The 19,739-nt window shown below is 44.8% G+C and overlaps 1 protein-coding gene across 5 annotated transcripts in view; it reads left to right on the top strand.

The window, feature by feature from the left end:
- The window catches only part of DNAJC16 (DnaJ heat shock protein family (Hsp40) member C16), a 45,689-nt gene that overhangs the window by 15,801 nt on the left and 10,149 nt on the right, over positions 1-19,739 (top strand). For all 5 annotated transcript variants that reach the window (XR_006962648.1, XM_047082868.1, XM_047082870.1 and 2 more), the window contains 4 exons: positions 3,171-3,355; positions 5,416-5,520; positions 6,294-6,452; positions 18,660-18,790. Coding sequence is in view for 4 of the 5 variants with exons in the window: in XM_047082868.1 (XP_046938824.1) it covers positions 3,171-3,355; positions 5,416-5,520; positions 6,294-6,452; positions 18,660-18,790 (580 nt within the window). In the remaining variant the exon portion in view is untranslated. The remainder of the gene's footprint in view (positions 1-3,170; positions 3,356-5,415; positions 5,521-6,293; positions 6,453-18,659; positions 18,791-19,739) is intronic.

The raw sequence follows: 19,739 nt of genomic DNA, 5'->3' as shown, positions 1-19,739 counted from the left end.
GAGTAGAGGGAACAGCAAGCTCCAAAGATCTTTCCGGTTTCCCTTTGCTCTCCAGGGCTGCCTGCATCCTTCATCCTGACTCCAGGCCCACCAGCCACCTTTCTGATTACTGATTCTGGTCCCCGGGTGTCCCGAAACCCTGTAGAGGACACCCGGAATGGTGCAGTTACCTGAGCGTACCGCCTGGGATTGTATAATAAATTGGCGTCTGGTCTATAGGAGATGGTTTAGGGTGAGCCCGACTCTAAGAAATTGATGCCTCCAGTATTTGGAACCTAGGTTAGAAGAGGTCGTTCTTCCAAGCCAGGCAGCAGCCAGGCCTGGGTTCGAGTCCTGGTTCCACTGCACGCTAACTGTAATGCCAGGTCCGTTGTCCTCAGCCTCTCCAGGCACTGCGGTCCTCATCCATGAAGGCAACTACACTGACCACTCAGGATACTTGTATGAAAAGTGAAAACGCCTATAAAGCTTTGGCCACGCTGCCTAACTTAGAAAGGGTTCAGGACATGGTCATTCCGCCCCTGGGCCTTTGCTGTGTGGCCGCTCGACCTCCCTAGGTGATGTCTCTTCCTGACTTCACAGAAAACCAAACCTCTCAATGTGTGTGCCTGCTATATTCTTGTTCTTCTCACAGAATCTTATATGCACTTCCACTTACTGACATTATTCCATCAGTATTTGTAATGCCTGTAGTGTGGCCCAATGTACGAGACTTGGCTCTAGACCATCCAGTTTGGATTCTTGCTCTACAGTGTTACCAGTTCTGCCAGCCAGGATCACGTAATCTCTCTGAAGCTCACTTTGTCTGTGAAATGAGGGGTGGACTATGTGATGTTTAAGGTTCCTCCTTTCCTGCCCTTGAGATACTCCAAGGGTCACCGTCAGGTCGCCTGCAAATAGATGTGTTCAGTCTGCTCAGCAATTGTAATGTGTGAAGCTTGTGAGCCCTGCCATTTACCTAGTAATTCCGTTTTTGGAACTTAACTAGGAAATCACACAAATGCACAAAGATATGTACACAAAGACATACAAGGATGCCCATCAGAATACTCTGGTAATAGTGAAAGCCAAAAGCAGTTTCAGTATTCAAATAGATTAATGGGGGCGCCTTGGTGGCTCAGTTTGTTAAGCATCCGACTCTTGATCTCAGCTCAGGTCTTAATCGAAGTGTCGTGAGTTCAAGCCCCACATCGGGCTCCATACTGGACATGGAACCTACTTAAAAATCTTAAAAACTTAGGGGTGTCTGGGTGGCTCAGTCAGTTGAGCGTCCTACTTCGGCTCAGGTCATGCTCTCACAGTTCATGAGCTCGAGCCCTGCGTCAAGCTCTGTGCTGACAGCTAGGAGCCTGAAGCCTGCTTTGGATTCTGTGTCTCTCTCTCTGTCCCTCCCCCTCTTGCACACGTGCGCGCGTGCGCTCGCTCTCTCTCTATACGTTAAATTTTTTTAAATTTTTTTTTTAATTTAAAAAACAAAAATAAAACCGAAAAGATTGATGTCCCGGTTTCAGTGAGTTCCTGCTGTGTGCCATGCTCCGATCTGCTGCTTGGATACACCAGTGACCGAACCAAGATCCCCGCCTTACATCCTAGCAGGGGCAGATGTACAACAAACAATCGACAGAGAAAGGAAAGTGTGTGATACGTTGGAAGGTGGGAAGTGCTACGGGAAAAGGGAAAGTGAGCAGGTTGAGGGGGATCCCAAGAGGGGGGAGTATTGTTTCAAACATGGTAGCCAAGTGGGCCTCGTTGGGAAGGGCCTGCAGCTGGCGAAGGAGTCGGCTGCACAGAGGTCAGGGAGGTACACGCTCCAGGCAGAAGGGAGAGCCAGCGCCAAGGCCCTAAGGCAGGAACATGCCCGTGTGTTTAAGGAAGAGAAGGATGCTGGGCGCTGGAGCAAGGTGAGTGAGGAGGGGAGGAGGGGAAGGAGGCAGAAGGGAACCGGGGACCAAATCACAGAGGGTCTTGTCGGCCTTTGTGAAGATGGGCTTTTATTCTGAGTGAAACGGGAAGTGTTTGCAGGGTTTGGGCAGAGGAGTGCCCTGATCCATGTTTGTGTGTTCGAAGGGATGGTCCGGCCAGTACGTTGAGAGTAGACCGCAGGGAGACCGGGAGAAACAAGGCCATTAGGAGGGTATTGCAGCCACGGGGGAGGAGAGCTGATGTCTCAGAGAGGAGAGCCTAAAGAAGATGGAGAAAAACAGTCAGATCCCTGGTATATTTTGAAAACGAAACCAACAGGACTTGCTGACAGATTGGACGTGGGGTGTGAGAGGCAAGAGGTGGAAAATGACTCCCATCTTCCGTCCAAGTAACAGGAAGGGAGGGGCCCCGTCCGTGACCAGGGGAGGCCTGCGTGGGACAGGCCTGGGGGAGGAGATCAGGAGGTGGGTTTGGGAAGTGTTAAGCTTGAGAAGTCTGTTGGACATCCAAGAGAAGCCGCGTGTCTTTGCTGGCTATTAATACTTCACGTACCTCAGTGTTCGCAGAGCTCTCCAAATGTATCGGCTGATGGAGGAGCGAGGAAAATTATTCAACTATTAAGTGCAATGAGTGTCAGGTGCTTCTATTTTATTTTATATATAGATGTTTGGGGAAGAAAAGGCACAGAGAGATACCAAAATAGTAGCAGTAGGTAACGGGATTGGGCTTCCGAGTGATTTTACCTAAATTTCTTTTTCCTTTTGAGAATGTGCACTTCCTAATATCTCTACAAAGTAATTAATAGGACAGGGAGATTTGCTCTCAAGAGCAAGAAGACCATGACTTCGATCGATAAATCGTAATTATTTTTTCCAACCGTTACCAAGTTGTTGAATCCCTGGATTGTTCACAGGTTTTTTTCTTTGTGCATAGGAACACGGGGAGCAGATGGCTTTCTTTTCTTCTCGAGTATTTTCTCATGTTCTACTCCCAAAATTCGGAATAACAGACTAAAAGAAAGACTTGTCGCTCTTAAATACTGCCAGATTATTCTGCAGAAAAACTGAACCGATTTAGAATGTCAGCAACGAAAACATTGATACACAACCTATTGGGAAAGATACCGTCCCCTGCTGGGTCAGGATGGATTTCAATTGCACACCAGAAAAGTACCAGCCTTTCTTCATCCACCACGGCGCGGGTGGGGGGGTATAAAAGGCTTCATGCAAGTCTTCCCTGCTTTCCAGGTGTAGGAATTGGCGTGGTCCACGCTGGGTACGAGAGACGCCTGGCCCATCACCTGGGAGCACACAGCACACCCTCCATCCTGGGAATCATAAATGGGAAGATCTCCTTCTTCCATAATGCAGTCGTCCGTGAGAACCTACGACAGTTTGTAGAAAGTCTTCTTCCAGGGAACTTGGTGGAGAAAGTAAGTACCCGGCGGAGAAGAAATTTACAAGGTACCGGGACCCCTGGCCGTCCCGAACTCTTGTCCGCAGTCCTCTCAGGCCTGCGTGTCGTTTCGAACAGGGCAAGACATATCTTACTTAATTAATTAATCGTTCACCCGAAATCATTTCAATGAAGTCAGTAGGAGACTGAAAATCGAAACAGTAGAACAACCGAAGGAATCCCTGCCTGTTAGTGACCACCGTGCACATATACACAGAGGTGGGGATCTGAGCCTAAAACGACAGGGGCTCTCTTTTTGTGAGCAAAACTCAGATCACAACGTAGGATGAGGGATTTCTTTCTGACTGGTGAATTTGAAGGTATTTGTCTATGAAAGTATTCAAATTGAATTACGTTTGGTTACATGAGACTGACAAGTGCTGCCTACTGCTCTAAGGAGGCACCTTACGTTTGGTTACGTACTTAATCACATCTATGTAATACGCGAGATTCCACAAAATCAAATAGTATGTTTGGAACTTTCAGAACTTAGAGTAAAGCAACGATATGAATAATTTCACAAACAAAGGGTTGAGCTAAAAAAGCCAGGCACAAAGAGTTCATACTAGTTTACGATTTTTTATACTTAAGCATTCTTTCCCCCAGTATCTGAGGTTAGGGATCAAAGGAACTAGAACAGGATTTTTTTGTTTCAATTAATGCGTTAAGTTTATATATTTTTTAAATGTTTTATTTATTTTTGAGAGAGAGAGAGAGAATGAGCAGGGGAGGGGCCGTGAGAGAGGGGGACAGAGGATTCAAAGCAGGCTCTGCGCTGACCGTAGTGAGCCCGACGAAGGGCTCAAACTCACAAACCGTGAGATCATGACCTGAGCTGAAGTCGGACGCTCAACCGCCTGAGCCACCCAGGCACCCCAAGAACAGGATTCTTTTTTGCTTTAAGTGATTCAGTCCTTTAACTATATACCAGGGAGAGTGAACATACCAACATTTGCATCCTGTTTCCACATGCACGATTCATAGACTACCCCGCCAGCATCGTTATCCACAGAAGAAATATTCGTTGGAGTTAGTGTGAAAGGAAATTGTCAAAGGGAATTTTGAACAATCACAGGTTGTTCAAATGGGTCCTCAAACGTTTATGAAATACCTATTCTATGCCAAGCACTGTAAGTGGATACTTTTCAAGGAGCTCCCAGTCTAGTGGGTGATTATTTCCGTCTGATATGCTAAGAGCCTGTCCTTGAGAGCTGGGAATGGCTTCCTGGCCAGAGTTTGCCAAGGGAGGAGGAGAGGTGGTAGGGGATGAGTTCCAGGCCCCAGGAGGTCTGGGACAGGCAACAGCCTGCTCTGGATGAAGCAGTCGCTAGTGAGCAGGAGAGGACCAGATGAGAGGCATTAACAGGAATCTCGAGGACTTCCGAGGGCCTGGCTACCCCTTTGAGGAACTTGGGCCTTGGCTGGAGCCACTGAAGGGGGCTGAGCAGAGAGTGAAGTGCCCAGACTGAGGTTTAATATAGATCATTCTGGAAGCAGAACGGAAAGATAAATCTTTTTTTAACTATGAAAAGTTTCTAGGTAGAATTTTAATTTATTCATGTTTCTTCTTCTCTCGGTAGGATTATTTAAGGCATAAACAGGGAAGCACGAAAGTAGCAAATCGGATGGTAATGAATGAAATCGTGTAACGTATAGACTGAGTGGGCCCACTTGTTTTTTTAAAAGCCATTTTGAAGGAGCAATCATTGCTTTATCTTCCGCAGGTTAATAGATTACGAAGCACAGTCTAAAATTCGAAAGTTCAATTTGTTTTTTATAGCGTACTCAGCAATTGTTTCAGAAAAGATACGATTTCAGTCTGTCAGAGTGGGACACCTGAAAACACGAAATCAATAGCTCTGTTCTTTTAAAGCATTTTGTTTAGTCAAAGAAAGACAAAAGACTCATCGTCTGCATTTATTTTTTACAAAACAATCTTTTACACATACGTGATTTTGTCTCACGATCTCCTGACTGCCTTACAATGCGGCTGTTGAGAACCAAATACTGAAACTGACATCCTCTTTTCAACTTAAGGTTACAAATAAAAATTACGTCCGATTCCTCTCTGGCTGGCAGCAAGACAATAAACCTCACGTCCTTCTGTTTGACCAAATGCCCGTCGTACCACTGCTGTACAAGGTATTTTGCATGCGGGGGGAACATTTGCTCTTCTGTTGGTGCAGGGAACTTGCAATATGCTTGCCCTTCCCGCGAGTAAGAGCTGATCCAAAAAGAAACGTTTATAAAGACCAGAAATGGGCGTTAACCACCATACACAGAGCACCTATGGGCGGCCTTACTGCGCTAGTGTGCCTTCCCCACACGTGCCAGTATTTAGTCCTCAGAAGAGCCCAGCGATACAGAGACCATCCGTGTTTTACAGACGAAGACATTGAAACTTAGGTTGTAGAACCGACCCCCGGGGTGACTGTGTGATTCCCTTGAAGCCTGTCTGGACCTGGACCCGCCCCCTGAGTGACAGACACCCTGTGGTCCTGCACTTGCGGCACACCTCTGGCTAGCGCTGGGACCTGAGATGCGAGAGGAGAGTGTCCCCCTTGACCTTGGGCCCAGTCACTGCCATCGTACAGGGTTGAGGTAATGCCTCAAACACTCCACACCTCCGACCCAGTGCAGATCTCAGTAAAATGAATATTTTCCTCTCTTTGTACACACACACACACACACACACACACACACACACACACACAGAAATCCCTGTGTTTAGCTTTGTTGGTACAGTTTGCATGCGTGGAACACCATAGAATTCCTCCGAGTGCACCAGGGTCTAGCAGCCTGAGTGGGGCTATACAAGCTAACATTCGTCAGCCGCTGGTATGAACGAGTCACGCATGGTGCATGTGGTTCCGTGCCCTCAACTTAATTTCTTCCTCTCTATTGCACCCTAACAGTTGACCGCTTTTGCATACAAGGATTACTTGTCATTTGGATACGTACACGTCGGCTTGAGAGGGGCAGAAGAGATAACAAGGCAATACAACGTCAACGTCTACACCCCCACCATCTTGGTCTTTAAAGAACACATCAACAAGCCTGCAGATGTCATCCAGGTACGTGAGAGTCATCCTGTTGTGAGATTGCCCTCATGTTTTATTTTGACCTTTGTAAACAACAAAATTGAACAAGGCAAGTGAGGAGGAGAAATTCGTTTTGAATTTCTTCAGAGGCACAAAATTTAAAAATGAGTTTGGTTGTCATCTGATTTGGTACTATCTTGCTCAAAAAAAAAAAAACAAAACTCTTTCAGCAGGAACTAGAATGATGGTAACTCCAGGGCCCAGGGAGGAAGATACAGGGGGTTAGTGTTTAGTGGGTACACTTTTGGTTTGGGAAGTGAAAAGGTTCTACAGATGGACAGTCTGGACATGGCTGCACAGGAGTGTGAATATACTTCATGTCACAGAATTATGCCCTTGGAAATGGGTAAAATGGTCACTTTTACATTATGTGTATTTTGCCACAAAAAGAAAATAAGAACCAATAATCATCTTTTCCCTCTAAAGTGCTCCTGTCAGAAAATCAATAATGTTCTTCTAAAATAAGTTACAAAAATAAATTCAAAAGTCAAATGTAAAACAATAATAAAAAGGAATTAAAAAAACCATAAACTGGAGCGCCTGGGTGGCTCAGTCGGTTGAGTGTCCAGCTTCGGCTCAGGTCATGATCTCATGGTTTGTGAGTTCAAGTCCCACGTCAGGCTCTGTGCTGACAGCTCAGAGCCTGGAGCCTGCTTTGGACTCTGTGCCTCCCTCCCTCTCTGCCCCTCCCCTCCTTGTGCTCAGTCTCTGTCTCTCAAAAATAAATAAACGTAAAAAAAAAAATTTTTTTTAAAACCTTAAACTAACTCGGAGACCATATACATGAATATTTATCTGATCTTAAGATAAAGAAGAGCTAAAAGTCTTATTGGAAAATCTTAACTTGATTATAAGTTTAAAATTTGCACATACTTTATAATTTTTAAGTTAAACGATAAGCTGAGGGAAATATTTACAACCAATCTAAAAAAGATTGATATCTTTAATTTCTCATGAGCTTCTTCTAGTCAAAGAGATCAACACAGAACTTCCCGAAAGTGACCCCTTAATGGGTACAGAGCTTTCTTTTGGGATGATGGAAATGTGCGGGACTAGAGAGAGGTGATTGTGACACAACACTGTGCGTGTACGAAATGCCACTGGATTGTACATTTAAAAATAGCTAATTTTATTTTATGTGAATTTCACCTCAATAAAAACAATTTTTAGTAAAACTTTCCAAGAAGAATGGGCTAAGAATATGAACAAAATTCTGAGAAGAGATTCCAGTGACCGAGAATCACTTTTAAAAATTAAATCTCACTGGGGCACCTGGGTGGTTCAGTCGGTTGAGCATCCAACTTCGGCTCAGGTCATGATCTCGCAGTTCGTGGGTTCGAGCACCGCGTCGGGGTTCTGTGCTGACAGCTCAGAGCCTGTAGTCTGCTTCAGATTCTGTGTCTCTCTCTCTCTCTGACCCTCCCCCATTCACACTCTGTCTCTCTCTGTCTCAAAAATAAATAAACATTAAAAAAAGTTCTTTTTAGGGGCTCCTGGGTGGCGCAGTCGGTTAAGCATCCGACTTCAGCCAGGTCACGATCTCGCGGTCCGTGAGTTCGAGCCCCGCGTCAGGCTCTGGGCTGATGGCTCGGAGCCTGGAGCCTGTTTCCGATTCTGTGTCTCCCTCTCTCTCTGCCCCTCCCCCGTTCATGCTCTGTCTCTCTCTGTCCCAAAAATAAATAAAAACATTGAAAAAAAAAAAAATAAATAAATAAAAAAGTTCTTTTTAATTAAATCTCACTAATCAAGAAAACCCAGTTTAACATATTCTTTTCCCATCACATTGTTAAAGATTTTCAAAGCGAAGATACTCAGTAGTGTTGAGGGTATAGAGAAACAGGACTCTGTTGTTTTGCTCGCTGGAGGAAGCTTCAGGATTTTCAGAAAAGCAATTGGGTGATAATATATACATTGTCTAGATTCATTCAGGAAAAGACTACCCCTGAGTACCCGGCATGAGCCAAACCCTGCCCTGTGTGCTGGGGACAGAGCCCTGGACAAAATCCCCTGAATTCCCTGTCCTAGGGTCTGTTCTGTGTTCTAGCGGGGACAGCAGACAATTGGCATAATGTACTCCATGGTGGCATGTCATACGGGAGAAGTGCTAAGGAGAAAAACGGCAGGAAAGGGGAATGTGGAATGTCAGGAGAGCAGGGGCCATTTTTTTTTAAGGCAGAGTGGCCAAGAAGGGCCTCATTAAGATGATGCTTGCGGTGCCTGGGTGGCCCCGTCACTTAGGCGACCGACTTCCCCTCAGCTCATGATCTCACAGTCTGGGTTCAAGCCCCGCTTCGGGCTCTGTGCTGACAGCTCAGAGCCTGGAGCCAGCTTTGGATTCTGTGTCTCCCTCTCTCTCTCTCTCTGCCCCACCCCTACTTGAGCTGTCTCTCTGTCTCTCTCAAAAATAAACATTTTTAAAAAGTTTAAAAAAAAAAAAAAAGATGATGTTTGAGTAAAGACCTTTGGGAAGGTGAGATTACCTGTTAGGAATCTTTCCTCGGGGACTAGGAATTCAGCCCAAACTTAATGCAGAGATGTTGAGTATCATTCGTAACAGTTTTCACTGGGGAGAAAATATAAATATGCAGCAGTAGGCTAATTATTGGTATATCCCAAACAGGGACTGCTCTACAGCCATGTAGCCAATTAAAATGGCAGTTCGGGGCGCCTGGGTGGCGCAGTCGGTTAAGCGTCCGACTTCAGCCAGGTCACGATCTCGCGGTCAGTGAGTTCGAGCCCCGCGTCGGGCTCTGGGCTGATGGCTCGGAGCCTGGAGCCTGTTTCCGATTCTGTGTCTCCCTCTCTCTCTGCCCCTCGCCCGTTCATGCTCTGTCTCTCTCTGTCCCAAAAATAAATAAACGTTGAAAAAAATAAAAAAATTAAAAAAAAATAAAAAATAAAAATAAAATGGCAGTTCAAGAGCACTGAATGATGGGGATGATTTTCATGACATAATGTCAAAAAGACCAAGCAGGATGCATAACTGAGGGGCCTCACCCTGCAGCCGGTGGGGACTCTGTGGTCATCTCAGACCAGAGTTCCATTCTGAGCAAGGCAAGACATATTAGTTAATAACTCAGACAAAATCATTTAAATGAAGTCTGTAGGATACTGAAAACTGAAACAGATAAAAGCACAGAGACTAAAAGATCAACACATGTCAACCGTATACACAGTTTCAACACTGATCTCAATTTTGTAACCACATGTATGCATGTGTGTATATGTGCGTGCATGCACGTAGGAGAACGCTGGAAATAAATACATCTCTTGATGGTAAAATCGCATGTCATTTGCATATTGGGGTTTTAAAAAATCCCTGCAATGAGCACGTATTCTTTTATTTCTTGAATGTTATTTTAAAAAAATCAAAAGAACCCCTTGACTCACCTTCTCCTAAAGGAAGCCGGAAGGAGAAGTTCTGTAAAATCCTGTGTTTCTTTCATGCAGTAAACGTTTCATCGCCTGCCTGCTGTGTAATGAATACAGAGGCGCCCTGACATCCAGAGTGAGTCTTTGTCCTCATGGCCCAGTTAGAGGAGAAGAGGCCTAAAGGCAGTTCCCATCCACTGGCGTAGGTGACTCACTCAGACGCGCATGTAGGGAAAGGGCACTTGAGATGGGAATGAGGTAGGACATCGCGTGTGACAGAAGCAGACGGGGGAAGTGGACAGTGAGGAGAGAAGAGCAGGTTTAGGAAGAAGGTGACGAATTCAGCCGTGGACGTACAGGGTGAGAGCTGCCCACAGGGAATCTAAGGGGAGATGTCCATCGGACAGTCGGGTGTAGGGGTGTGGGTCTTAGGGAGCTGGGGAGAGGGATTTGTAGGCCACGAGTGAGTGGTCAGAGGCGGAACTCTTCAGTGCGGAGCGATCTCCCAGTGATTATGTGAGGTAAGGAGAGAAGGGGGCCAAGGACAAAATTGTGGACAGCCGTCAGCAATTGAAAAGGGGGTGCCCAATGGCGACTGAGGAGCTGAGAGGGTCCGTACGAAAACATGCTGGCGGCGTAGAGAGAAAAGATCATCTTAATCCAAGGTCAATCTCTGACGACTTCCCGAATTGCTTTTCAGTAATAGCTACTACTCGTGAGAATGATTTATTTATCCCTTGTGGACAATTGTAACTCAAACACACTTAGAAAATTACTGGCACGGTGGATGCTTTACCAGTATGTTCATTAAGGACATAAAATGATACAAAGTGACTCCCGACGTCAAGTCACTTAGTAGGTGACACCAGCAGGACCACTGGTCTCATGGAGCTCTCCCGAGCTTGTTTTCCTTTGCTGGATAGTATGTTTGGCCGCACGGTAACATCTTGGTTCATCCTTCTTTTGACGGGCATTTCGGGGCTTTAGGAGCAGTGTCGCCATGAACACCGTGTGCATCTTGGTCCATCTGGGTGCCTCTAGGACAGCAGTTGTCAGATCGAGGTTCACAGACGCTGGAGTGGGGGTGGGAAGTCTGTGAGCTCAGAATGATTTCCATAATCACACAGAGACATAACATAATTGGTCCTTTGTCTCTGTGTTGACACTTGCCCTGATGGTGCGAAAGCAGTGGTGGGTAAAACCCCCCGGGGCACAACCCAGACCGTAATCGAAAGCCTGGGCCCCAGACCACCAGTAAGCATGTGTTTTCACTCCTAAGCAATCACCATAGAAACTAACCAAAACCACCCTCATTTATCACTTAATACCCTTGATGAAGCAGTAACAAGTATAATTTTGTTAATAAATCTGTTGACCCTTGAGTACATGTCTCTTGGATATTTTTAATATTCTTTGTGACAACACACTGCTGCTACAGGCAGGGTATAAAGATTGTCTTGAGGGTGAGCGTTTGTGTGATTACTTAACTCATGAGTTTTGAACTAGCCCTTTTTAATGGAACTTTTTTTTTTTTTGGAGAAGGTGCGAGGCAGGGGCAGAGAGGGGGGGGGACAGAGGATCCAAAGCAGGCTCTGGGCCGACAGCAGGGAGCCCGAGGTGGGGCCTGAAATCGAGAACCATGAGATCATGACCTGAGCCGAAGTGGGACGCTTAACTGACTGAGCCACTCAGGCGCCCCAACGGGATGTTATTTTGACTTGAAAGAATAAGTGACAGACACCTGTGGTTGTTCAGACTTGGGTTTGGGGCAGACATTTCCTAAAAACTGAATGTAGTGAGCCTAGCACTTGAACGGAAACACCTGATGGCATTTGTTGCCAATGACAAAATTCAGGTTTCCAAGAAAATTAGAATTGTGAAAAATTGATATCCGCCATTATGAACTTCTCAGAATTTTATGATAAAGTTGGTTCATCAATGTGGCGCACTTTTGTTTTATATGTATAATGAAATTTGTCAGCATTTGGAAGATCAGTGAACCAGTATTATCCAAATAACCAGTGCATGATATTGAAAAATCATGCGTGAGGGGCACCTGGGGGGCGCAGTCGGTTAAGCGTCCGACTTCAGCCAGGTCACGATCTCGCGGTCCGTGAGTTCGAGCCCCGCGTCGGGCTCTGGGCTGATGGCTCGGAGCCTGGAGCCTGCTTCCGATTCTGTGTCTCCCTCTCTCTCTCTGCCCCTCCCCCGTTCATGCTCTGTCTCTCTCTGTCCCAAAAATAAATAAACGTTGAAAAAAAAAATTTAAAAAAAAAAAAGAAAAATCATGCGTGAGTAAAAGATCCATTCTAAGTGCAAGGTGTTCAGTGACTATGAATTTAACAAAGTATTAAAAACTCATTGAATCCAGGGGTGTCTGGCTGGCTCAGTTGGTAGAGCATGTGACTCTTGATCTCAGAGTCGCGAGTTCAAGCCCCACATTGGGCATGGAGATTACTTAAAACAAAAATTTTTTTTTTAAAGTCCATTGAATCCAGATAGCAACTAACCTTTAACAAACTACTTTCTATCGAATTTTTACATAGTAGCAAAGAATATCCACAGTTATCCGGAAAAAAAAAAAAAAGCTATTAAACTAAACCTCCCTTTTCCAACTGTGTATCTATATGAGGCTGGATTTTTCAGCCAAAACAACATATCACCACAGGTTGCACACAGAAACAGATATGACAGGGACACCTGGGTGGCTCAGTCATTGAGCGCCTGACTTCGGCTCAGGTCACGATCTCGCCGTTGGTGGGTTCGAGCCCCGCATCGGGCCCTGTGCTGACAGCTCAGAGCCTGGAGCCTGCTTCGGATTCTGTGTCTCCCTCTCTCTCTCTCTCTCTCTCAAAAATAAAATAAAAACATTAAAGAAAAGAAAAGAAGCAGATATGCCAACCCACCTGTCTCTTCTCTGAGGCCAGACATTAGAGAGAATTGTCAGAATGTAAAGCAGTGCTACTCTGCTGACTAAACATTTTTAATTTTGGAAAAAATTGGGTTTTTTTCACTTAAAGATATTTACATTAACATGTATGAGTTTATTATTTTCTAATGAATTGCTAAATATGTTTAAAATTTGTCTAATTTGGGGTGCCTGGGTGGCTCAGTCGGTCAAGCGTCCAACTTCAGCTCAGGTCATGATCTCACAGTTCGTGAGTTCGAGCCCCGCGTCGGGCTGTGTGCTGACAGCTCAGAGCCCGGAGCCTGCTTCACATTCTATGTCTCCCTCTCTCTCTGCCCCTTCCCTGCTCATGCTCTGTCTCCCTCTGTCTCAAAAATAAATAAACATTTAAAAAAATAATAAAAAAATAAAAAAAGGGGAGCCTGGGTGGCGCAGTCGGTTAGGCGTCCAACTTCAGCCAGGTCACGATCTCGCGGTCCGTGAGTTCGAGCCCCGCATCAGGCTCTGGGCTGATGGCTCGGAGCCTGGAGCCTGTTTCCGATTCTGTGTCTCCCTCTCTCTCTGCCCCTCGCCCGTTCATGCTCTATCTCTCTCTGTCCCAAAAATAAATAAACGTTGAAAAAAAACAATTTTTTTTAAATAAATAAATAAATAAATAAAAAATAAAAAAAGATAAAATTTGTCTAATTTATATCTAATAAATATTAATAGGTAAAAGCCACATTAAAAGTTCTTTGGGGTCCTCAGTAATCTTTTTTTTTTTTTTTTTTTTTAATTTTTTTTCAACGTTTATTTATTTTTGGGACAGAGAGAGACAGAGCATGAATGGGGGAGGGGCAGAGAGAGAGGGAGACACAGAATCGGAAACAGGCTCCAGGCTCTGAGCCATCAGCCCAGAGCCTGACGCGGGGCTCGAACTCACGGACCGCGAGATCGTGACCTGGCTGAAGTCGGACGCTTAACCGACTGCGCCACCCAGGCGCCCCTGGGGTCCTCAGTAATCTTAAGAGTGTAAAGGTGGGGCACCTGGCTGGCGCAGTCAGTAGAGCATGTGACTCTTGATCTCAGGGTTATGGGTTCGAGCCCCATCTTGGATATAAAGATTACCTAAAAAATAAGATCTTTTTTTTTTTCGTTTTTTCAAATACTTACTAAGTTCTAGTTAGTTGACATATGGTATAATATTGGTTCAGGAGTAGAATGTAGTGATATGGAATACCCAGTGTTCATCATAAAAAATAAAATCTTTAAAAGAAAAAAAAAAAGCGTAAAGGTGTTCTGAGACCACAAAGTTTTGAGACCCATTGCCTCTAGGGTGTATCTGGTTGCAACATTGCTGGGCCCTGGGCTGTGCACATCTCTAGCGTTTCTAGGTGGTGTGTTTTCCGAAGTGATGTTACCAGTTTCCATCTCCACCAGTCACGGGCGAAAGTTCCAGTGCTGCACGTCCTTGCCAACACCAGTTCAAGTTCATGTTTCCGAGTTGACTGAGTCTGTAGCTGCATCTCCTTGTACTTCTGCTTTGCGTTTCCCTTAATCACAAGGAAGCTGATTATGGGCCTTTTGGATTTCCTTCCCCTTTGGTGGCATGCCCACCAAGTGTTCCACCCATTTTTTTCTATTGAATTGTCTCCCTTTTCGCTGATGGTTTGTAGCCAGTCACTTATCCAGCTAGACTCATGGAGTGTGAATTCCTGGCGCGTCTGGCTCTTGCCAGCTTATGTTTGTGAGGTTTGTACGTGTTGTCTGTGGAGCTTGGCGTGAATATACTACAGCGTATCCAATCTGCTGCTGACAGACGTTTAGATCCTTCCACTGTTTAGTTATGTGACCAGTGATGCTCTGCATATTTTCTTGTGTTTGGTATCATGTTGATGAACACACGTTCTTACTTTTAATGTAGTCGCTTGTATCAACAATTTCCTTTATGATTGGTTCTGTTTACTATTCAGGACGTCTTTCCCTACAGCAAGGTAGTAAGGATAATCCTTCCGTGGAGCTTCTAAAAGCTTTATAGTTTGTCTTTTGTACTCCGGTAGAAGCCATCTAGAAAGAGTCATGATAGCTCACAGAGCAAATCCTCCCACTTTATTTTTTGGATTTTAGCAGGGTGGGGAAGTGGCTTCCAAAGCACCTTGCCGTTCTTGGTGTCTTGCACATTTTGTATACGCATTACGTTCTGTCAAGTTCCATCAAAACAAACAAACAGAAAACTTGTTGGGATCTTATTGATTAGGTATTGATTCTTTAAATCAGTTTGGGGAGAGGGGCGCCTGGGCGGCTCCGTCGGTTGAGCGTCTGACTCTCAATTTTGGCTCAGGCCATGACCTCGCGGTTTGTGAGGTCGAGTCCTGGGTGGGGCTGTGTGCTGACAGCGCAGAGCCTGCTTGGGATTCTCTCCCCCTCTCTCTGCCCCTCCCCTGCTCACACACATGCACTCTCTCTTTCTCTCAAAATAAACAAATAAAACTCTGAAAAAAAAATTATTTTATATAAGTTTGTGGAGAACATGCCTCTTGACAAAATTGAGCCTTTCTACCCATGAGCATCATAGATCTGTTGCCATTTGTTTAGGTGCTCAGTAATATGTCTCCATAAGCTTTTTTTTTTTTTTTTTTTAAAAAGGATCTTATTTTTAAGTAATCTCTACACCTAACATGGGGCTCGAACTTGTAACACCGAGATCACGAGTTGCACCCTCCACCGACTGAGTCAGCCACGTGGCCCTCTGTAAGCTTTTATAATTTTCTCTGTAAAGATCATGCTTTTTTTCCAGCTTACTTCTAGGTACCTCATATTTTTTATGCCGTTGGAAAGGGTATCTTTGTTATTACATTTTTTGTTTGCTGGTATTAGGTGATACAGTTAATTTTTTTTAACGTTTCTTTATTTATTTATTTTGAAAGATTGCGTGTGAACAGGGGAGGGGCAGAGAGAGAGGGGGAGAGGGAGAATCCCAAGCAGGCTCCACGCTGTCAGCCCAGAGCCTGACTCGGGGCTCAATACCCCAATATCATTAATTATTAAACACTGACTCTGTGTCCAGCAGTCTTGCTAAAACTCTCCTACTGATTTAAATAATTTATCGGGTTTGCTGAATTGCAGTCATGTCGTCTGAGATTAATGGCAGTTTTGCTTCATTTTCTTCCAGCCCTTATTTTATTTTATTTTATTTTATTTTATTTTATTTTCTAATTTTTTTTTTATGTTTGTTTATTTCTGAGACAGAGACAGACAGAGCATGAGCGGGGGAGGGGCAGAGACAGAGGGAGACACAGAATCCGAAGCGGGCTCCAGGCTCCGAGCTGTCAGCACAGAGCCCGACGCGGGGCTCGAACTCACAGCCCGCAAGATCATGACCTGAGCTGAAGTCAGCCGCTCAACCGACTGAGCCACCCAGGCGCCCCTATTTTATTTCTTTTTCTTACTTTACTGCGGACCTCTGGTGTGACTCAGACTAGAAATGTAGTGATGGGGGGTGTGGGGGAGCATCCTTGTTCCTGATCTCCATTTCCCCAATAAAGTGTGGCATTTGCAGAAGGCATTTTGTAGCTACCCTCTTCAGATTAAGGATGTTCCCTTCTATTTATTGTTGACCTGAATGGTATTGGTTTTTATCAGATGTTTTTTCCACATCCATTGAGATTATCTTGGTTTTTTGTGTTTAATCTTTAATCATCTAAAATGTGCCAACTAGATTAATTCATTTTCTTTTATTTATTTTTTTAACATTTATTTATTTTTGAGACAGAGAGAGACAGAGCATGAACGGGGGAGGGTCAGAGAGAGGGAGACACAGAATCTGAAACAGGCTCCAGGCTCTGAGCTGCCGGCACAGAGCCCGACGCGGGGCTCGAACTCACGGACCGCGAGATCATGACCTGAGCCGAAGTCGGCCGCTTAACCGACTGAGCCACCCAGGCGCCCCGATTAATTCATTTTCTAATGTTAAGCCTAATTTGAGCTGATCAGATAACTCCAGCAGGATCATGACTCATATTATGCTTTGGGTATACTGCTGGATTCAGTTTGCTAAACTCTTGTTTAGGATTTTTGCATTTGTGTTCAGAAACGAGGTTGACTTCTGACTTTTCTTTCTCTTGAGGCCCATGTGAGGCTTTGCATCAGGAAGTGAGGTGGGTGCGTTCTCCCTTTTTCTATTCTCGGGGAGACTTTATGTAAGATTGGATTGTCCTCTTGAAAGTTTCATGGAAACCATCTGTAACACCATCTGGGCTTTGAGTTTGTGTTTAAGGAAAGATCTTTGACTACCACCAATTCACCTCCTTTAATGGTTATACAACTCTTTAAGTTTTCTGTTTTTTTCAGATACTGCTGTATTTTTCTAGAAATTTTTCTCTTTCATCTAAGTCCTCAAATAACTTTAACTTTTGCAACACAGGTGGTGATACCTCCTTGTCGTCCTTGATAATGGTCATTTGTGCTCTCTGTCTTGTCTTCACGATGGGTTTTACCAGAGGTTTGTCCATTGGATTATTAGCTCCCCCAGAGAGCCAACTTTAGCTTTTTTGCTTCTTTGTTTCTTCTTCTTCTCCTATGTTTGTTGCGCTTCATGGATCTCTGTTTTTATCATTTCCTTCTTTCTCCTTTCATATTTTTTGTTGTTTCTTGTTAACTTCTGGACATAGGCCTCTAGGTCATTAATTTCTTTTCTGTTTTATTCATTTTTTAACATTACCCTCCAAGTGCTGCTTTAGCTATACCCCAGCGTGTATAAATAGCGTTTTCATGAGTCATTCAGATTCAGAGAATTTTTTAAATATCTGATAAGCTCTTCTTAGTTCAGTAGGTGATTCAAAGTGTGTTTCTTAAAATGTAAGATTTTCTAGTTGACATTTTATATGGATTTCTAGATTGTGGTCAGACAGGCTGCTGTCTGTCTAATTTCAGCTCTTTGAAATGCACAAAAATTAGTAAAAACAAAGTGGCCATCATACGGTTTTGTAGTCTGCCTTTTATACTTAGTAACCTTGGTACTCTGGAGTTTATTTTTAATTGTTCAGTTCACTGCCAAGCTTAAATGGAAGTAAATTTGCCTGGAATTCAAAATAACTCTTAAGGGACGCCTGGCTGGTTTATTTCATAGAACATGTAATTCTTGACCTCGGGGTCATGAGTTCGAGCCCCATGTTGGGTGTGGAGCCTACTTAAAAATAAAATCCATAAAAACAAAACAAAACAAAGTGACTTTTTAAATCTGCCAGCATAAAACCTTATACAGGGGCACCTGGATGACTCAGTTGGTTGAGCCTCCAACTCTTGATTTCAGCTCGGGTCATGATCTCACGGTTCGCGAGGTGAATCCCCACGTCAGGCTCTATGCTGACAGCATGGGTCCTGCTTGAGATTCTCTCTCTCGCTGCCCCTTCCCCGCTTGTGCATGCTCGCTCGCTCTCTCGCTCTCTCTTTCTTTCTCAAAACAAATAAATAAATAAACGTTAAAAAAAAAAAGTATACAAAAACTCTGCAGTGGAAAGAGCACTTGATTTTCCTTTGACTTGAAGTAGTTCTGTCATTGCGTCCGGCCCCACACTGTCAAATAGATGCCCACGTGTTTATTTCTTCGGACAGGACCTGTCTTATTTATTATATCACTTTAGCCAGGGTCCGCCACATTTCTCTTCCAGTTCTTCTTTTTTATATTTTTTTTTCTTGAGTACGGTTTCCCTACAACGTGACATTAGTTTCAGGTGTACAAGCTAGTGACCCTGCTTCCCTGTGTGCTGTGCTCACGACAAGCGTGGCTGCCATCTGCTGTCACCATACAACGTCAAATTACAACTTCCCGGGTCAGCCACATTTTTTTTCAGCTTCTACGTACAGCCCATTGGCAGTGAGCAGAGGGACTAAAAATCAACTGTTTGTTGGTTTTTCCGCAGGCCCGAGGTATGAAGAAGCAGGTCATTGACGACTTCATCACCCAAAACAAGTATCTACTGGTAGCCAGGCTCACCAGCCAGAAGTCGTTCCATGAGCTGTGCCCCGTGAAACGGTCTCACCGACAGAGGAAGTAAGGACTCAAGGCTTTGTCCCTGTCTGTCGCTACAATAGAGAGGCCACGGCACATTCTTCTGCAGGGCGATTAAACATCTAGCTGTGACGGTCAGAACTTTCTCTGTAGGTAACACGTACCGACTGCCCACTCTGTTGGTAGTGGGGTGTGTGAATCCAGGGTGCCAGCCTGGCCCAGGGGGCAGAGAGGATCTCCCTAATTCGCAGCCCTTTAGCTGAGGCCAGAAGGATGAACAGAGTTGGGCCAGTTGTCAGGGACAGTCTGGGTCCCTTTAAAGAAGCACAGGTACGAGAGAGTCCCTGCTCCTACAAGAGCGTCGCACACAGGGCAAGCCTTCAGAGGCCCAGGAGCGGGCCGGGGCAGCAGCTAACCCTAGGGAGCTGTAGGACACTGAGGAAACGGTCAGATAATTAGCAGGGAGTGGAAGGCCGAGGCACATTTGTTCCTACAGGGCATCTGAAAAGTCTGGAAATACAGGGAAAATGTCTTTTTAGACATTTCTCGGATGAATGAATCAATGGCTTTAAATGTAGGGCTAGTTCACTGGGAGACGTGTCTAGATAGGAAAGGAAAGCGTACTGCTCGTTTTACTTGAAAATATAACTAAAATATGATTTAAAGTGAGAAAATTTCCCGGTTTCCAGATTTGTCTGATTCCTTTATTCCTTTATAAGACTAAGAGAGAAGAAAGACGTTAGCTCGATATAAAGAAGTATATCCCGGACCCTGAGGATTGTTGTGTATGTGGCCCTCAGAAAATCTCCCATATCCACTCTGTTCTCACCTGTTTTGCCCCTGCCGCCCTAGAGCAGGCCACCGGCACCTATCGAGAGACCGTGCTAGCCTTCTAACCAGTCTCTGCTTCCATACCCCTCTTGTGCCTTCCACGCGGTTCTCCACACGTCAGCCAGTGATCTTACTGGAACTGCGTATTGGGCCCAGTCTC

This window comes from Lynx rufus, unplaced genomic scaffold (assembly GCF_022079265.1).
Source record: "Lynx rufus isolate CCGP_SWC_20201006 ecotype Redwood Valley unplaced genomic scaffold, mLynRuf1.p SCAF_2, whole genome shotgun sequence".
NCBI classification, from domain to species: Eukaryota; Metazoa; Chordata; class Mammalia; order Carnivora; family Felidae; genus Lynx; species Lynx rufus.
Note: the sequence above shows the minus strand (reverse complement) of the source record. Positions and strands in the feature narration are given on the sequence as shown.